At 45.1% G+C, this 20,598-nt stretch overlaps 1 protein-coding gene across 6 annotated transcripts in view; it reads left to right on the top strand.

The window, feature by feature from the left end:
• Positions 1–9,838, top strand: part of MUC13 (mucin 13, cell surface associated) — a 31,718-nt gene extending 21,880 nt beyond the window's left edge. For all 6 annotated transcript variants that reach the window (XM_039253025.1, XM_039253021.1, XM_039253019.1 and 3 more), the window contains 6 exons: positions 1,065–1,190; positions 1,515–1,647; positions 2,303–2,340; positions 4,061–4,145; positions 6,690–6,888; positions 8,557–9,838. In XM_039253025.1, coding sequence (XP_039108956.1) covers positions 1,065–1,190; positions 1,515–1,647; positions 2,303–2,340; positions 4,061–4,145; positions 6,690–6,888 — 581 coding nt within the window. In that variant the 3' untranslated portion in view covers positions 8,557–9,838. The remainder of the gene's footprint in view (positions 1–1,064; positions 1,191–1,514; positions 1,648–2,302; positions 2,341–4,060; positions 4,146–6,689; positions 6,889–8,556) is intronic.
• The last annotated feature ends 10,760 nt before the right edge of the window (positions 9,839–20,598 follow it).

The raw sequence follows: 20,598 nt of genomic DNA, 5'->3' as shown, positions 1-20,598 counted from the left end.
AAATGGCAGGTGTTGAAGGAACTTTGGTTACAGGTGTGGGATGTTTAGAAGAGAGTAACTACTTATCTGTTTCACCTGCTCCTGTGCTTGTCCCCCCCCCCACTCTATTCTCAGATTCATCTTTTTATCCCTAATGTCTTCCAACATGCTTCCTAACTAACATTCTTAAAAGAATGCATTCTCATGCCATGCTTCTGCTCAGAATCTACCAATGGATTCCCAGGCTTGTAGAATAAAAGTCAAGCCTGGCATTCAAACTTTGCTCTATCTGTGAATGAACAAAAGCACGATCACTTGTTGAGGTTCCTGTAGTGGGCACTTGCATTGACATTAGCTCATTCAATTCTCACAACAAAGATGTGAAACAAGAATTATTAGCCCCATTTTATAGATAGAGGACACTTGGATCCATCAAAAATCAAATGATTGAACCTACAGCTCATAGACAGTAAATGGCAGGGCCAAGAATTCTCATCCCTCTTCTACCTCACCACAGCACCTCTCCCCTGCCCACGGATAACTTCACTACTCCCTGACAAGGGTCCTTTGCTTCTTTTCATGGTAGTTTACTCCACTTGACAGACTGCCTCTTCTGTGACTGCTCAAATCTTCCCTATCCTTCAAAACTTAGCCCACCTCCTGTCTCCTTCACGAGGTTGTCTTTAGCTAGTTGAGCCTCTGAATTCCCATTAAAGTCTGGACTGTGAGTTGATTAAGGTGACTTTGTGTGGGGCTCAGCCATGTAATTCCACAAGGATGGGGCCCAAAAGTTATATAGCTCCCATGTCCCCTGTGGAACCCAGCATAGAACTAAGTGAAAAAGAGATCTTGCCCTTGAACATAATTGCACTACCTTGTATTGAACTAATTTGAACTGAACAATATAAGGACATGATCATAGAAGGGAAAATTAGGGAGTTGGATTTCAATATCCTAGATTTTCTTTTGTTAAATCCCCCAAATGTATAGAAAGGTGTGTATAACAATGGAGTAAAATGCTTTCACAAGTTACTTGATCTGTGTTGTCTTGCTGACTATATTTTTGAATTGTTGGTACCTCTCAGATCAAAACCTGTGTGATTTTTATGGTTGTGAAAAGGAAAATGAGCAAGACAACTGTGACAGTGGTTTGCTGTGTAAATGCAAGCCGGGGATGGAAAGACCCTACTCCCAGATCCCTGCGTGTGTTGGTGAGTGTTCTACCTACTTGTGCAATTTCTTCACAACCCCCACCCTGTCTCCTTTCACATTTGCAAAATACAAGCTTTACTGCTCAAGTGTCCATGTGTCTAAGGGGTGTGGATTTGGGCTTTAGCACATGGACTTGGACCGAAGCCTTGGCTCCAAGCTGATGAGGAAGCCTGTGTGTGGCTTCACAGGGAGCCTGTCATGTGCACAGCCAGGGAGCACCTCACCTGACCCAGAGAAAGCAATGTGAACAATTATGTTCTGTGACATATCACTTGGGTGTTGAAGGGGTTGTTTCTGAAAGTCACTCAAATTCTCTTTTAAAGCCTCTGCTCCAAAGTGTCCTGATGCCTGCGATGCAGACCATCATAAGCAATGCTTGGTGAACAAGAACGGTGTGAACACTGAATGCGTGTGCCTCTCAGGCTACCAGAAAGATGATCAAGGGAACTGTCAAGTGTAAGAGCAACCACTCTTTTTTTTTTATCTTGCCACAGCTGGAGTTAGCCAAAAAGGACAGAGCTTGTAGACATATGTGTGGGTTTCGGGTCAGGATGTTGGAATGCTTCCATAAGTTGGTAAGATAAGAGCACGATCCTATCACCGTTATTGTCATCAATGGGTTTTGAACATTTATCTGTGCACTAGGAACCATGCTAGGTAATACGCCTCCCAAACAGCGCTGTCAGGAATGGATTTGTTCCCCATTTGCAAGTGAGGGAAGTGAAGCTCAGAGAAGGTAAATAACAAGCCCTGGCTCACAGGGCAGCAGATAAGTGTCAGGGCCATGTGGCCTTGCAGCTGAGGGGGACCCACAATGCTCCATGCCTCTGGGGTTCAGCTTAGCCTGAATTGCCGAATCTTCCTGGAGCCCAGAGGATGGAGTGTTCAGTCAGTAGGAAATGGGGCCACTGGGACTTGTGTACTCTCTTCAACTTTCCAGAGCTCCATGGAAGGTGCTTACCTGAGAGAATGGAAGCGTAAGGCAGAAAAGAGGAAGAGAAGGAGAAGGGGGGAAGATTGAAAGGAAGATGGGAAGGAAGACTGGAGGCTGGCGGGAACCTGACATGCTCCCCGTGGAGCCTCTGTAATGGTTTCCATTATTGTATTTCAGGTGTGCCTTTGGCTACAGTGGAATCAACTGTGAAGACCGTGAGTATAAAAGTTTTGCTTTGTTAGTAATCATCTGAGAAATAGGGGGCATACTCCGAGGTCTCTGGCTACCTTTATAAAGAGTGAGAAACTGTGGCTGCAGTTGGTTTTCTGGGTCAGGCCATCCCATTCCTGCCCTGAGGTCATGAGCAGCAGCACCTCTGCTGTAGGAAATAATAGAGCCCAGCCCAAGAGGTGGGCTGGCCCCTCTGCACTTGGCCCGACCCCTAGAGGCCTTCCTAACATCCTATTCATTCTGTACACTGGCTGAAGTATGCATTTTCTGTTACTAGCAAGGATAAAAGACCAGTATGTTCCAAAAATGTCTGTGGTCGTGGGAGAGCAGAACTAAAAACCAGACGCTGAGATACTCAAGTCTTTTCGTTCCAGAGCCATTTACTAGCTTATGATGTGTTGTTGCAAGTTCAGACGCTTTATTCTCTCCCACATCCCACTACCACCAGTCTGGGCCAATACTAACTTTATATTTTAATTATATTTTAAATCTTACCTAATGAACTAAAGACTACTGATCCAAGATGAAGGAAACATGACTGTTGGCCTCTCAACAAGCTACCATATTTGCTACTGTTTGTTTGCAAGGCTGGATTTGCTAAGTCATTTCTTCCTTCTGGGCTTTCAGCATCCACACTACAAAATGAGAGTCTGGGATCAAATGACTTCTGAGGTCTTTTCCAGACACAGTCTATGCTCCCAAAGCAGAAAGAGACAAAGGGCTCTAGAATAACACTGTCCAATAGAAATGTAACGTGAGCTCCATATTCAATTTGAAATTTTAAAAATTCCAAGTAAATTTTATAAAGTTTTAATATCTTATTTATACTTGAGAGACAGACAAAGAGGCAGAGAGTGAGTGGGGGAATAACAGAGAGAGAGGGAGACATAGAATCTGAACCAGGCTCCCGGCTCTGAGCTGTCAGCACAGAGCCCAACATGCAGCTCGAGCCTACGAACCATGAGATCGTGACCTGAGCTGAAGTCAGATGCTTATCTGACTGAGCCACCTAGGGACCCCTAAGTCAAATTTTCAAAGATAAATGAAATTATTTTAATAACATTTTATTTCACTCCATATACCAAAAATATCATTTTTCAATATATGATCAATGTAAGAGTTATTAGTGAGAAATTTTACCTTTTTTCATACTGTGTGTTTGAAATCTGCAGTGGGTGTTATACTCACAGGCCATCTCATAGCCACATTTGTAGCTCTCAACAGTGCTAGCCAGAGCAGCTCTAGAAGAAGAGAATGGGCCCTAATGAACTCTTCCCTCACTGATTGTATCAAGCCTCTATTAATGAGAAATTTAACTTTGGCCTAGCTCTCCCTGCTTATCAGCAAGGCCACATATGGCGGGCAGGCACAGGCAGCAGAGGTGAGGCGGGGATGTGGACCTCAGTTGAGATCTCATCTCCCACGGCATCCAGGAAGGCCCCGCCACTGACCATGGCCTCCTTGGTGGTTTTGGTCTTCTTTTGTCTGGGAAGGCAGCCTCTTCTGATCGGGTTTTGAAGATACAGTTGTGGGGATGGCGCAAAAGGAGATGAGTCGCCCACCTAACCTGTCACCCAGGCTGGCCCTGGTGGGGTCGGGGACTGGACCCACGGTCAAGGACCACTGGGAACATGTGTGCCTGTGCAGTAGACAGTGGGGGCTGCTTGTGGGAGGCTGTGCCTACTCTGTGCTTTTCCTTTTCAGAATTTCAGCTGATCCTCACTATTGTGGGCACCATCGCGGGCGTCCTCATTCTCAGCCTGGTGATCGCACTGATCTTCTCAGTGAGGTACGCAGTGGACGTGTCCCTCTCCCCAGGGCACAGCACCACCAGCATCATGCTTGGGGTTTTAAATATACCCAGCCTTCCTGCGGCAAGAGGAGAGAAATAAGGCAAGGCCTCTCTAATCCTGTGGGCCGGTTAGCTTTTCTTCTTCCCTCAATTTTCTTTGGCTTATATAAGCCGTACATCATCACCGAAGAAAACAGAAAAATGTGTAAAGGAGCGCAATTAAAAAATCACTCACAAAATTGACCACCCTGAGGCAACTGATATTTTGGCTTTTAGCTTTCCAGATTTTTTTCTTTTTCAATGACATTATAGAAATAATTTCGTATTATATTATAATATAATATCACATAATATATTATATAATATAATATACCTATACATAATATTGTATGTTATGTATACATAAATTTTAATTTTTAATTACTTTTTAAAATTTTTATTTATTTATTTCTGAGAGAGAAAGGGAGAGAGAGAGAGTGGACGGGGGGGGGAGAGATAGAATCCCAAGCAGGCTTCTCACTGTCAGCACAGAGCTCAATGTGGGGCTCAAACTCACAAGCTGTGGGACCGGGACTTGAGCAGAAATCAAGAGTGGGACAGTCAGTCGACTGAGCCACCCAGGAGCCCCTGTATCCTTTGTGTTTTAAAAAAATATATAGTTAAGGTTTATTTTTGCTTAGCACATGATGACATAGCAACTATTTTCTGATGTCACGGAAACCCTCTGTTAGCAGTTCTCAACCTCCCTGATATTGTCAAGTGCAGTCTCATCACGGCCCTGCCGGCCCAGGACCCCGAGGCAGTGGGCCTCACAACAACGTCAGGAGAGTCACTGGGCAGCCTGGTGCCTTAGGTGCTCTTCCTAAGAACTTGGGTCAAGTATTTTCATTTATTCAACAAATATTTCAATAAAGTTCCCTCCATTCTCTCTCTCCATAGGGAGAGAGAACGCTATTATCTCCGTTCCCTTTCTAAATGTGCCAAGTGGGGATTCACTTTGGCAAAAACAAAGCTACTTGTTTGTAACATTTAGCTCATATCTTACATTTTGGCAAAATAGGTATTTTTGCACCATAATGTGAAAGGATAAATACATTTTGATTCTTCTTCTTTTTTTTAATTCGTTTGATATTAACTCTTTGCCCTAGAGCCTTTATTGTAAGGATACAAAGCTGGGAACCGGGAATGTGAATTTCCCTTTTCTAGGAAGATGGCGAGAACATTCTGTTCTAGACCAAGGCTGTCTCCTCCTTTCCTAGGAGGATGGCTAACTGTCTGGGGTGTCCAGTGTCCTCAGGCCTGTTTGTGGAACCTTGTGACCCCATGACAACTCTGTTTCTCAGCTCATCCTCCCTGCTACAGAGCCCTGTTTACTCCTAGCCTCAGATTCATGATTCTTGGAACACATCAAGAATTATAATTTCTTGCCCATTTCAAAGGGAAGGAAGTCTCTCCTTAGACAGGAGTGCTCTCAAAGGGAGGGAACTCTGTTATAGGCTAGGATGGCCACCAGGATCCACAGGGTGAGTGGGTCTTCCCTTATGACATTTCCAGTGGGTGACTGTCACCCTGGGAGGGTCCTGTGGGCATCAGAGATGCAGCCAATGCACCCCCCACTGTGGCATCTGGGCACGGCAGGGGTAGGTCTGTGGTCAGGGAACAGTTCATCAGGGGCAGGTACCTCCCTCACCTGCAAGTGCATACCCTTGGCTTTGGCACTTCCACTTGAGGTCCTTGAGGGACTATAGCAGAGCCTGGGAAATGCCTTTTTCTCCTTGTAAGACCTTTATACCTTGAACTTGTTTTGTTCACCTGGGTGCTTCCGCACACATTGACTTTACTTGAATGAAAAATGGTGCCACAAATCATCTTTTCTCTTTGACCTCTATGATCATTTCCATATATAATTCAAAAGCACCCTAAGAATAGTAACATTATTAGCAAGATTTCCATGAGACCAACAGAATTACATGACACTGTTGGACCAGTGTTAATGTTCTGGTTTTGATGGTTACAGAGAGCTTACTAGGAGATTGTCCTAAAACCTAGGCAATCTACACTAAGTGATGAAATATTATTTGTCCTGGGGCATCTAAGAACTTACTCTTTTTTTTTTTTAAATTTTTTAATGTTTTATTTATTTCTAGGAGAGAGAGAGACAGCGTGAGCAGGGGAGGGTCAGAGAGAGAGGGAGTCACAGACTGAAACAGGCTCCAGGCTCTGAGCTGGCAGTCAGCACAGAGCCCGACGCAGGGCTCGAACCCACGAACTGCGAGATCATGACCTAAGCGAAAGTCGGACGCTTAACCGACTAAGCCACCCAGGCGCCCCCTAAGAACTTACTCTTAAATGGTTCAGAAATGTTAACAAATTGAGGAATCAGGGCGATGGACATATGGAAGCTGTAATTTTTGATTTGTGCCTTATATGTAAATTGGAACTTATTTCAAAATTTTAAAATATTTTTTAAAAAGGATATTAACGTCTGTTTCAAGGAACTTTCTGCCATTGTCAGATCCTAATTCTTGTTGCCATTTATAGATCAAAGAACAGCCACAAGAATATTGAAGAACAGAACCTGATTGAGAACGACTTTCAAAATCTGAGACTGAGGCAGACTACAGGCTTCAGCAATCTAGGAGCAGATGGGAGCATCTTCCCTAAAATCAGGACAAACGTCTCGGGTCAGCTACACAATCCCTATGCAAACCAGAGAAGTATGCCCCGCCCCGACTACTAGGTGAGTCAGCATGCTTTTGAGTAAGATGCCCAGGACAGAGCAGGGACTGGGCTATTGTATCTTCAAGTGCTGGGTTCCTTGCAGTCTTTTCTGGGTTTATTTTCTAATCAAAAGAGAAAGACTAGAGGATGTTTCCTCCTATTGTTGAACAGCCACCACTTGGTCCCTAACACTGACCATCTATGTGACTTTAGATGCATCACTTAATTTCCCTGGCCTTCTCTTTCCTCAGCTATAAAAAGAAAAACAATTTAGATGCCATCAAGGTCCCTTTAAATTACAAACTTCTACAGATATAACTCCAGTCTTTGTGATGACAATTCCTAGGCTGTTTAATTACCTAGGACTGAGTCAGGCCTGGGAAGAAGTGTTGGATGTAAACATACTTCTGTGGATTCCTTCCAGCCTGCCCGTATAAAGGCAAAGAAATCTCTCCTTTCCTCTCCCCAGACCTCTAGGCATAACCCAATCAATTTCTAGAGAGATAAGGCAGTTAGGCTGATGGTGTTTTATTTCCCTTGGGAGGATTTTCAAGGAGCATAACTTGTATTCATTAGATTTGTATTGGATAATTGTGCTGGCATTATTTCATGTGATCTGAATGAAACTGTAAGAGGCGACTTTTATGGGGAAAGAGGACTATGGGCCTGAGCTGGAAGGAAGGAAGGAAGGAAGGAAGGAAGGAAGGAAGGGAGGGAGGGAGGGAGGGAGGAAGGAAGGAAGTGAAGAGGCAAAGGGGGCCAGAGGAGAGAGAGGTAAAGGAAGACCAGCAAGGAGAGAAATGAATTCTTAAAAGAAGGAAGACTAGGGGAGGAAGGGAAAGGGGGAGCGGCGGGAGTGAGGCCCACCTAGAAGAGTAGATTATAAAGAGGATGAAGGAAGCCCTCCTGGCTTGGGAAGATGGCAGAGGGTGCTGAGGAAGGGGGGCATAGGCTCCACATTCTCTGTGCACATTACACTTCTTCTACAGACTGCCCAGGCAAACACACCACCCTCCGAGGATCTTAATGCCCTGGAAACATTCTGGGAAAACTTGGCTTATCTCTATTTTGAAATCCCATGATTTATTTTGCACATAAAGTTTTCTTTAGCCATGGAAGTCTAAATGGTAAATGTGTGCACAAGGGGTTGACTTGCACAAGAAGGTGCCATGTTGGGTCAGACACATGGCCTAGTCAGCAGTAGTCAAGAACGGGTGTCCCCTTATGAGAGTGTCTGCTGCCCCCCTCCCCAAGGTGAACCCTAACCAGCAAACTCAGTAAAACCTCCTTTATTCCTTATGCAGGGAGCCTTTACTTTAAGCATAATCTCTGAAGAGAATCCTTTAGAGGTAGAATAAGCATGGGATTTAGAGTCAGACCTGAGTTTGAAACCTTGCATCTTCTGTTACTAGTACTAGCTGTGTGATCTTTGACAAGTTATTTGACTTCTCTGGGTTTGTTTTCTCATCTATGAAATGGACAAAATAAAGCCTATCTTATAGGATAAAAAATAAAATAAGCTAATATGTGTAAGAACCTAGCACAGTGACTATTCTAATTTAAATAATAGGATTCAAGTAATGTAATGTTAATAATTTATTAATCTAAATTTTCTCATATGTTGCTGTTGTAAAGTTCCTTTCTAAAAGTTGCCCTCCCCCCTCTCTCTTTCTCTCTTTTTGTCTAGAATGGCAAAAACTGGGGACCGTCCATGGCCCTCAACCCAACGTACGAGTCTTTACTTTGAGTGTCTTAAAGACTAATGGACAAGTGAGCGCCCATGAAGATCTGGCCTTTGGTGTTTCTCTGACACCCAGCACCTAGCCTCTCTCAGTGGAAGTTGTGACTATTCGCAGTGAATGCGGCTGGTTTGCTAAGTACTATGAAATTAAATGCACATAGATGCGATTTGCACTTGTAAGGCAGTTGATTTTGTCCAGTCAGTACAACGGTTAGGTTTTTTGGTTTTTTTTTTTTTTTTTTTTTGTCTTTCCTGACAACAATAACCATTTCCAACCTAGAGGAAAGCTCCTCAGGATTGTTTGCTCCTGGGAGAATGTTACTTTGAGTTGAGAGCCTACAGATAAGTGACCTAATTCTGAGAGACTCTTACACATCAGCTATGGGGACGGTGGGGGGGGGGGGGAGGGGAGAGAAGAAATACCATCTACCATCTTTCAAGTTTCTCGGGTTTATTCTCTCACAAGTTAAAATAGGATGCTACTTCTAGCCCCCAAATCCAAGGATTTTATCACCTTTGACCTAACAGGAGCTTGTGACCTGGCCTCACACCAAGAAGACAGAAGAAAAGACCTGTCTCAGCTTTTTGCAGGAGAAGTGACTGGGAATCCAGGATCTTTTTGATGTTAATTAGAAGGTACAGACTAGAAATATCCACCATGGAGTACCTTCGAAAGTTTTTGAAATGCCGGCAGCGGGTAGAGGCAGGGAGAAAGAGAAATGTAACCAAGAGTGGAGGGGACGGAGGCACAGGAGGCTGGGCCCGGAGGAGGAGTATGAAGGCAGGCACGACGGCCACCTTCGTCCTCAGATCCCCTCCTCAATGAGCGACCAGACATTTCCTCCCCCTCACGTCCTGCCCCGACTCAGAGCCTAAGTACAAGTGTGGAGACGAAACCCCAGGAGCAAGAGCGGGAAGTCACTTCAAAACTGCAGATATTCTGTTTGGCTGCTGGGGAAAGAGAGAGCTTGCGACCCGACGCAGGTGTCCAGCCTTGTAATGCAGAGTCCAAAGGTGCTTCGTGGCGTCCTCGGCCTTCCCTGGGGACAGGCTTAGCAGTAGCCACCAGCCCACATAGAGCCATGCCCAGCACAGGCTTTCTTTACTGTTAATAGTGTCCTTGTTTATGTCTGATATCTGGTCCCCTTGCAAGTTATTTTTATTTGTTGTTATTATTATTTGTTCTTGACTATTAACTGTAAAAGTAATTAATAAAGTGTCTTTGGTAGGTGGTGTCCTTCCTTATCTATGGGGCGTTTGGGGATGCACACGACAGTGAGTCTCACTTTCAATAGCAAATGTGACACATGGCAAATAAGATTGATATCTGCTGTCCTTGTTAGGGGCTGTTAGACCCTCAGGGTAATTTTTAAATCACGCAGTAGACATTTTCAGCTGCTTCCCTGTGCACATCCTAACTTGTCTCCAGCCAAGCATTTTGGATGGGACTGATCTGACCCCAGCCCCAAGGGCGGGTCTAGGTTGGCCCAAGCCCATGAGTGGAACCCCATCCCCCTTGCCAGTGATTGATTTAGTGAACACACGGCGTAAGAGGATGCAATTAGAATAAAACCCCCAGTTTGGGTAGGAAACTTGGAGGAAGAGAAATTCTTTGTTCTCTCAAGGAGGGCTTAACGCCATGAGGCCTCGGACTGCTTCAGTTTTGCTGAGCTGACATGTAGAGGGGGGCAGAGCTGAGAGAACCGTGGAAGAATGGAGCTGGAGCTCTGATCTGACCATGCCTGAAGCTTCTGGACTTTACTGTCAGTCCACTGTGAATAGTACTTTCCGTTTTTGAAGTTGAAAGCATCCTCACTGATATCACTTGTGTTCTCAAGACTGGGGGGTGAACAGGATAAAAGAAACACTCTTATGAGCTGTTAATACTTATAAAGATATCAGCCATCAGGTCACCGCAGAAGACTTGGTGTTTACATAGATGTAAGTTAAAATGGGCTGACCTTGTAACTTGTGTCACAATCTGCATGTTACTTCCTTTACCCTTGAAGATGATTCTGGACTCAGTGCCAGAAGTAGGCTATTTGAGCATCTTTTCTAAATAGACCCACCTTCCTTGTGCCCCCATCACAGCATGCCAGTCTTCATCACTTCTAGAACATCCTGGGCCATACAAACTCTGGGCTTCATGGACTAGAGTATCATTCATTTTTCAGAGATTTTCATTGCTTTTGTTTAAATAAAAGGTTGCTCTAAATATGTATATGTGTAATGTTTAGGAAAATGGCTTCCACATACGAAGTTGCTTTTGATTCTCACATTCTCACATTCTCAAATGACCTACAATTCATTTGTTTCTGCTCACTGGGAATTTGGCAAGGGTTTCCCAAACTGATTGTCCTGAAATCCTGGAGGGCCATCAGAATGAACATTCTAAGATGCAAATCAGATACAATGCCCCCGGGGGCTTCAGGCTTTCGGGGGTTCTCCACTGAGAGAAAGAAGCTCCCAGAATGGAGGCAGGCTCTTGCGTCTCATCACACCACCAACTGCTTCAGCTTTGCCTCATGCTCCCCCCTTCCCCCCAGGGCACTAGCTCTCGGACACAGCTGTACCTACGCAAACACACCTCTTCATACCTCCATTCCTCCGCTCATGCTGTTCCCTGCACTTGGAAAGCCCCTTTCCTTCAACTGCTAATAATCACCTCCATCTGTCTTCATCGGCTAAACCATCATGACCAGCTGCTCCGAATTCTCTCCTTCCCCCAACAGGCTCTCAGGTAGAGAGATGCCTCCCCCACACCCGAGCTACGCCCCAAAGCCAGCTCCCCCAGGATAGAGGTGGTGCATGGTGAGTCTGTGTTTCCTTCTCCCCAGCACGATCCCCAGCCTGGCATGGGATATTAAATGCTTGTAGAACAGCAGTGTAAAACAGACTCTCCTAGCTCAGTCCTGAAGAGTATGTTCATTATGAGGGGGTGGTTCATTGTGGTGGTGGTTTCATGGCTATATCAAAACTTGTCCAATTGTACACTTAACATACTTACAGTTGATTCTGTGTCAGTTATGCCTCAACAAAGTTATTTTTGTAAGTGGGGGGGGCAGACTCTCACACGGGGGCCTCTCTGACCTTGAGGGAGGCGTTCTCTGATCACAGCCCTAAGACAGGGCAGGAACATGTACCTGTTATTCTGCTGATCTTAACACCAACTGAAGGTTCTGGGGTCAGCACTGGGGGAAACCAGCTGGAGATGGGATACTGCCCTACCAACAGCAGGTCTCAGCTGTTTGCTGGAGTCACCTGAGGAGATTTAAAACTCACTGATGCCTGGGGCCCATCCCAGAGCACTTCACTGGTCTAGGGCAGACTGAGCATCGGGATTGTTCAAGGCCCGAATGTGCAGCAGATTTTGAGAACCACTGTTGTTTTTTTTTAATTTTTAAGAATGTTATATTTATTTCTGAGAGAAAGAGAGAGACAGCACGAGCAGGGGAGGGTCAGAGAGAGAGGGAGACACAGAATCTTAAACAGGCTCTAGGCTCTGAGCTGGCTGTCAGCATGGAGCCCAACGTGGGGCTCAAGCCCACGAACTGTGAGATCATGACCTGAGCCAAAGTCAGACGTTTAACTGACTGAGCCCCCCAGGCGCCCCTGAGAACCACTGTTTTAGATCAGGGAGTGGTTTGGTTCCTCACAGCCAGAACCCAGATCACACCATTTCCCATTCCTTCCCCTGAGAGTCCGTTGTGCACAAGAAGCAACCTCCAGTTGCCATCAACACTAAAATATCTTGAGATTTAAATCTCTGGGGGCACTTTTGCTCCTGAACCCAAATCCCCTCAACCCTTCCTAGCAGCTCCGCAAATTTCATGGCCAGTAGGTGGCGCTGTATCCTCTGACTTGCAGAAAACCCCAACTCTGGAGGGACAGTGCTTTCAAAACGCTCTTTTGAAATTAAGTTTGGATGCACTAATTCTAAGTAATTTCCCCTTGACATTTTCTTGGTCTCTTCAGTCCTCATTCTTGTGCCAGGGAAACATGAATATGACTCTTGTAAGCTCACTCTTGTAATATTTGCATCACTTTTACTGGGTCATTAAAGATCATACAAGGTTCCTTTTACTGGCTCTGAGCTATCTGAGTATTGAAGTTATGTTAATATCATATTGTGGTGCATAAAATTTGGTACAAATATTCAGATAATCAATGCTTTATTTCGTGGTGATTTTCCAAAATAAAAAAAGGAAATCCATTTTTACTGAAAAATTCTTCAGTTAAGATAAAAAAGTAAAATGCCACAAGTAGGAAGTCTCTTTCATCAGCTTTCATGAAGTGAGCAGGTCTGGCTGGGTTTTTTTTAGGGAATGGGGTTGAAGAAAGGCCTGGGGCACAACATAGGGGTCTTCCCCTCAACCTCCAGGCTATCAAATGTGGGTTCTTTTACTCAAAAAAGCTTGGCAAAAATCATCAAAGGGTTAATAATTCCTGCGGACCTGGTTTTCTGAGCCCACAGTCAAGATATATGGTCCAATAGAAGAATTTTCTTCTGCCTCCATGTGAGAGAAGGAAAACATTCTGCAAAGTTCAGTTCTGGAAAGTTTGGACTAGGTATCGAAGGATGAGTCAGAGTGGACTAGTCAGAAAAGATCAGGGATAAGGCCTTCTGCGAAGGAGAAACACCAACATGCAAAGGTGAGAGTGTGTTTATGAGGCCGAAATGCCAGGTCGCGGTCAAAAGGCCTTGCATGTTACATAATCATTGGATTCCTAGTCTTTCAGTTACACCAAGTATGTACCCTGTCTTCTTTTTCTAAACAGCAAACTAAACAACTATAATTAGTAAGGCATTTACTACATTTTCTGTTGTAGATAACTTGCATGGCCTCTGTAGTCTCTTTGGAAGGCGGGAGCCCAGCTTGCTTGCAAGTTAAGGCTTGTGAGCATCCTGCCTCGGGTCTGACTTGGCTCTGTCCTTCCATGCCACTCGGAAAACAGTGACTTGGGTGACCTAGTCTAAGGCCTCCCCCGCCCCCCCCCCCACTCCCCCAGCTAATTACATTTTGGCCTGTTGCTCTGCGGGTGAGAGGCCCTGTGTTTGCTGTCGCTGAAGATTTAATTGTGGTTGGGGACAAATGACAGCTATACACATGGCCTGCTGTAATCCGGGAGGGGCCACCTGTTTAACATGTCTCAGACTTCTAGGTCAAAGCTATTGCCCTTAGAAGTCATTCAGGATCTCCCAAATGGAGGAATTATTCAATTAATAATTATTGAATTCCTACCAGGAATTTTCAGATGTATTTACTCATTTAAACTGCACACAAATATTTTATAAGATAATCACAAGACCACCCATTGCACTTTAGAAACTATTAAGGTATTACTGTATATTTCTTTAAAACACACTCAAATTATGTTAAGACTATGTCGCAGTCACACTGCAGATCAGAAATTCCAACGAGGCAGCTGTGATGCAGTAGAAAGAAGAGTGGTCTCTGGAGTCAGGAGATCTGGCTCCCTCACTTATTATCACTTCTCTAAGCCCCAGTGTCCAAATGGGGAGAATAAGGCTTGTTTTACACTGATGATTTGTGTGAACTACACATCCCTGGCTGGGCACCGTCCTTTGGCCTTTCTAAGTGTGGTGACTTTTTGAACTGTGTTTGTCTTTGTGAGGAAGCTGGAAACCCATGGAACTAGTTCAAAATAGAATGGCTTGATGCCAGCACGTCTCCAGCACCTGTGCAACGAGGCTCTTATCTCCTTGTACCTGAGCCGACTGCTATGCAGGCTAACACCAGAGCTCCGTGTGATGAGCTGTTGATGCTGCCAGGCTGGTCAGTTAGGATTATTTGCCACATTTTCTGACTAAAGACCAGTGTGGCCCCTGGAAGGCCTGTGATCTGAACGTGTAGTTGAATCCACGAGGCACCTCAGGGCAGCACTGCAGGCATCATGTTTTATTTCATGATCTCTCAAATGTTAGAGCAGACGGTGACCTATCTCTACTGAAGCCGGGGAAGAGGCAACTGTCAAAGAAGGAGCTTGGGTTACACGGAATGAAGAATTTGCTGTGATTAATGATTAAACAATCAGAGTGTCTTAGCTAGGGGGCTTATGGAAGATCCTGGGACATCATTTAAAGAGGTGCATCAGGGGCGCCTGGGTGGCTCAGTCAGTTAAGCGTCTGACTTCGGCACAGGGCATGATTTCACAGTTCGTGGGTTCGAGCCCCACATCCAGCTCTCTGCTGTTGACGTGAATTCTGCTTTGAATCCTCGGTCTCCCTCGCTCTCTGCCCCTCCCCCACACCCCTTCCCGACTCTTACTCTCTCAGAAATAAACATCTTAAAAAATTGCTTAGTGGGGCCGGGGTGGGGGGGGGCGACCATTTTCAGAGTCCGTTCTCAAGACAGATCCTTACTGCCTTCCCACAGGCCTTGTACTCTCTGTTAAAAGGCAGTGGATTTTTGAAGGACAATTGTTAGTTGGTACAACAGGTTATGTAAAGCAGAGCCTGCTGCCAAGTGCCAAACACATTTGACTTCACAAGTAGTAATTACAGAACCAGGTCTGGCATGGACTAGCATCTTTTCTTTCCATGTGAGCCAACTGAGGTCCAAGGGTGGGCAGGCAGTGGCATGGTTGCTCAGCTAGCTTATGGCATTGAGGCAGGAACTCAATTCTTCTGATTTGGAGCCCAGATTGCTAGTTTTCCTCCCCTAGCAATTAAATATGAAGAGCTATATTCTACAGAAGGGCAGCAACCCCTGCACACAGGCCGGAGTGGGGTCCCAGGCTGGTGGCCTGATGCTCGTTGCAGTGCTGTTGCCCTTGGCTTCTTGTAGACCCTGTCCCCAGGCAGCTACTCAGTCTCCACCCCACACCCCACACCAACCTGGTCCCCCAGAAGGACATAGGGGGTCAGAAGCTTGTCCTACCTTTTGAAAAGTTGCCAGTCTCTAGCTAAGCATTGTCTTAAGGACCACTGCTAGAGCTAAGGCAAAGCAGAAGAGAGAGGCAGGAAGGAAGTGGGAAGTGGCAAGTAAGGGAATGGAGTGTAGGTGAAAAGGAGGACAAGAAGAAAGTGGGTCTCAGGCGGCCAGGGCAGCACGCTGGCTCTGCTTCCGGGGTCGTTCCCAAATTGCTGGCTTCCTCCTTCCGGTCTTCAGATGTCTCCGTCCCTGCCTGTGTTCACTGCCTTCTGTCCCATCCCCCTACTCTGTGGCATCTCCCCAGGCCACATCTGCATGCCCATCCCCTGCTCACTCCTTTTTTCCTGCTATTTACTCACCAGGTCTCTAGACATGATTAATTTAAAAGGGGTGTGTGTGTGTGTGTGTGTGTGTGCGCGCGCGCGCGCGCGCGTGTGTGTTCATATTCATTCATTGTAATTTTATTGAAACAACTGGAAAAGAATCCATGCGTTTAGGTGGTGTGAAGTAGCTTCTAGAAAGAAAGAAACAAATTGTGATGGCTTTGCTGGAGTGGAGAAGGCGCATGTAGGGAAGGACTCCAGCAGTTTCCTCGGGGTCCGAGCCCTACGGATAATTTTAAAGGAAAGTTTTCTGAAAAGAAAACACACGTGCCAAAATTAGTTGAAAAACATAACAACTTTTCACTGTAATTTTACTTATGGATATTATTTTTAAATGTTTCAGTTCATGAAAGCCAGAAAGCATATATTCTCCCTGGAATAGATAATCTTAAAAATATTTTCAAAAGTAACCCCTTTGAAAAATTGCTTTCAGAAGGATATAATAATGAGTGTTTTCAGAATTGATAATTATATGAATAGGGCGGGGGATGAAAACACACAACTTATTTAGCAAGAACGTGCTAGCCACTTCATAAAGGAGTTTAAAATGCTTGCATGTGCTTCTTACCTCAGAGAAATATGACATTTCTATGACTTGCAGCTACACTTTTCCATTAAGAGCAACAACAACGAATAGAAAGCCCTTTCCTTATTGTTGAAAATTTCAGTCAAGACTTGTTTTGTATCTCATTTCTTCATGTGAAATTCTATCCACCTCAGGCTTGGCATAACCCCAATGTGCGTGCTTAACCCAAAAAATAAACAAAAATGACTGAGGGATTTACTATAGGCCAGTTAACATCATAAGCTATTTTCACCAAAATGGAACCTGGTGTGCTCACCACGGCTTGTCATTTGCCCATCTCCTGTGTTAACCCATTACCTGGATGCTGCCTCTAGCTGTGTCCTTGGTGGTCTTGGAATGGCTGTAAACTCTGAGAGCCAGCATAGGGATTATATTTTCCTAACCAGGACCATGGTGCACATGAGGAGAAAAACCTATAAAGAACATTTTCCTATAAAAGGAAATAGAATCCGGGGGGACACTTGGGTGGCTCAATTTGTTGAGCATTCAACTTCAGCTTGGGTCATGATCACGTGGTTTGTGGGTTCAATCCCCACATTGGGCTTGCTGCTGTCAGCCTGTCAGGGAGGAGCCCCCTTCAGATCCTCTCTCTTTGCCCTTCCCCCCACGTGTGCTCTTCCCAAAATTAATAAATATTTTTAAAAAGAAATATAATTTGGTATTTAAAAAAATTTTTAATGTTTATTTTATTTCTGAGAGAGAGAGTACAAGTAGGGGAGGGGCAGAGAGAGAGGGAGACACAGAATCAGAAGCAGGCTCCAGGCTCTGACCTGTCAACACAGAGCCCGACGTGGGACTGTAAATCGCCAACTGTGAGATCATGACCTGAGCCAAAGTCAGACGCCCAACCGACTGAGCCACCCAGGCGCCCCTAGGATTTGGTATTTTTAAAATAAAGAGTTAATATTAACTTTAAATAAAATGTTATACATGTTTCATAGCCCTATTCATTGACGCAAGGGAGTTTTGTAACATTCTGTCACCAGGGTCATTCATTTCCTGCACTGTGACAAATCCTAGGCAGGACTATTAAAAGCAGAGTAAATGAAGCATATTCTCTAAACTAAGGTAAATACTGCTGGTTGTTGTTGTCCTCTCTCACCTTGAACTTTAGCCCTGCATATTAAATTGCAACTATGTATTGGTAAAAAATTTTCCATCTGGATTATAAATTGAATTTCACAATGGGACAACTCACTATGGGATGAGTTAGCATGTAAATCTGAATTGTGAACTAGAAAAGTTTTAACTAATCTGATTTTTAAGTATTCTTTAAAAAATTATGGCAAAATATACTTTACATAAAATTTACCATTTTAGCCATTTTTAAAGAACACAGTTCAGTGGCATTAAGTACATTCACAGTGTTATGCAATCATCACTACAATCCATTCATTCCCAGAACTTTTCCATTACCCCAAACTGGAAATTCTATACCCCCTAATTAACAATTCCCCATCCCTACCTCTATGAATGGGCCTATTCTAGATACCTCAAATATGTAGAATCGTACATTTGTCCTTTGTGTCTTGCTTATTTCACTTGGCATGTTTTCAGAGTTCATCTGTGTTGTAGCATGTGTCAGAATTTAATTTCTTTCTAAGGCTAAATAATAGTCCATTGTATGTAGATACCACATTTTGTTGATTCATTCATCTGTCCATGGACATCTGAGTTGTTTCCACCTTTTGGCTACTTTGAATACTGCTGCTTTGAACACGGGTATACAGCTATCTGTTTGAGGGTTTTTTTTTTCCAAATTATTTTGGGTATATCCCCAGAACAGCAGTTGGATCATATGGGTAATTCTATGTTTAACTTTTTGAGGAGCTAATCTTGTTTTAACGCTGAGAAGACATATAACATTTCTCTGGGTTATCTTTGCTCAAACCTTGAAAGTGAACCCCAAGCCATCCAAGGTTTTCTGAGCCCAGAAGCTTAGCACTGATCATCAATGGGATGTGCCCCCGGCAGCTACAAGGGAAGCTGTTCCAGGCGCTTTGGGCGCTGCTGCCAGTCTCCCTTCTGAGCAGGTGCATCTGTGCACCCTGACTCTGCCCGTTAGAGGAAGTCACAGCATTTGAAGGGCACTTCCACCCCTCAGCGTGATAAAATAAATGAAGAATTCTAGGACAGGGTAAAAGGTGCAAACTAGGAACCAAAAGCTTCAGAGGAATTAGAAAAGGCATTTGCAAAATAGTTCTAAGATAATGGAGCGTGGAGGAATGTTGTCATCATTTGGTTCGGAGGCTAATGGCAGGTCTGGGCAGGTTGGGAACCACCAGGTGGGACGGGATAGGGAAGACTTGATTGCAGCACTTTCCAGGTGCTGTCCTGGTAAACAGAGGTCTGTGTTAGGTCTGTACCTGTTAGGAACTCCCCGTTCCCCCCTCTCTCTCCAGACCCTGGTAACCTCTATTTTACTTCCTGACTCTAAGAATTGGCCTATTTTAGGTATCTTATGTCAGTAGAATCACACAATATTTGTTCTTTTGTGTCTAGCTTATTTCACTTAAGCAAATACGGGTCAGAACCAGGAAACACTGTGTTGGGCGTGGGGGAGGTGATGTATGGAGCACCAGACATTAAAAGGCCTAAACTTAGAGAATGCTTGATACATGCAAATTACTGTACTTTTCCATGCAATATTTACCCAGTTTTTGAGATTTAACTTCCTTCCATCTAATCCATCCTTCCATCTCTGCCTGACAAATCTAAAATCACCACTTGGCACATGACTGCTCCCAGTGTCCCCTCTCTGGCTTCCCATTATTTATGACCATTACCTTAGGCTGGATAAGAGTAGCTCCCAAAGCCACTCCCCTGAGAGGCTGGAAGACACTAGATGGGGGGTGGGGGGTGCTCTGCAGCACCAATTCTACTGGAAAATATTTGCAGATAAGTATGACTTTCACATCAGAACAAACATGGGGATATTATAGAGTCCAGTGTTTGCATGCAGTTTAAGGATGGAATGCTGGCCTTCAGTGAAATTTGGAGCTTTGTGTCCAGGCCCAAACTTACCAGAGGGAGTTTACATCCTTGGGCACCAGGGCACCAGCTGGGCAGAGTCTGAGAAGGAAAGGGTCATGCATAAACATTAATTGCAAACTCCTTAATCTGGGCAGTCAGAACTATCTCCAGTCTTGCCTCTGGGAGCTGCCACTTTGCTCTTTACTCCTGAACTCTTGCTGTTTTGAGTAAAGGCATTCTGAACTTTTGGACAGGTATCCCAGCTCTGTCACTTCTTCTGTCAAGTTAACATCTCTGTGTGTCAGTTTACTCATCCGGATAACAGTCGGGTTGTGGGGACAATTATGTGAGTTAACAGGGTAATTTAGCGCAGCGCCTGGCTAGCAGTGTTCTCAGTCCGCGTTAGACATGCTCTTACTATTGCCTTTTACGTGAAGACTGCCTCTTCTTCTCTTGCCTATAAACCAATCCTGTCTTAATCCATTCGTCGTGGCCCAGTTCAAGGCCACCTGTCCCTTGTCACGCGCTGTCAGGGGAAGCTTCCCTATTGCTACTGGTAATTACAGAACCAGCTCAGCTGAAGGATAAGGTGAAAGCCTGAGCATCTGTTTTTGAGTGTATCAGTTTCACGGAAACCGCCAATGTATTGAGATAAGGATGAGGAAGGGCAATCTCGAATGCTTGGAAACAGCAAAGCGTTAATGAGGGCAAAGTGGGCTTTACCTGTGCCTCCACGCTGCACATGCCCTCCCTTCGCGATCAAGCGTGTTCTCTCCTATTACAGCGGCAGGCGTCTCCGTCGCTCCTCCCGCGCGCGCGCTGGTGGAGGTGCGACTTTGGGAGAGCTAGACAGCCAAGGCAGGATCTCGCCATACCTGCTCTCCCTCTCAAAGTCTAGCAATTCAAAGTAATCTCGGGTCGCCATCGCCCCTCCCCGTGGCGCCAGGCTGCTAAGAAAGCAGAGCGAGACCCTCCCTAGCTACTTCGTCCCCCACTCCCCGCCTCTGGGCCCCCAGCAAGCGCGCGGTAAGCGACTTGCACCTGGGCACCCCGGGCTCCGCGTCCCCGGGCGGGTCCCCGCGCGGGGCGGAGCTGGCCCGGCCCGGAGCTCGCCCCGCCCCGCTGTAAACTGACCCTGTGGCAGCCGGGC

The sequence above is a fragment of the Hyaena hyaena genome, unplaced genomic scaffold (assembly GCF_003009895.1).
Source record: "Hyaena hyaena isolate Hyena2069 unplaced genomic scaffold, ASM300989v1 scaffold_434, whole genome shotgun sequence".
Lineage (NCBI taxonomy): Eukaryota > Metazoa > Chordata > Mammalia > Carnivora > Hyaenidae > Hyaena > Hyaena hyaena.
The sequence above is the reverse complement of the archived record's forward strand: the minus strand, read 5'-3'. Positions and strand labels throughout refer to the sequence as shown.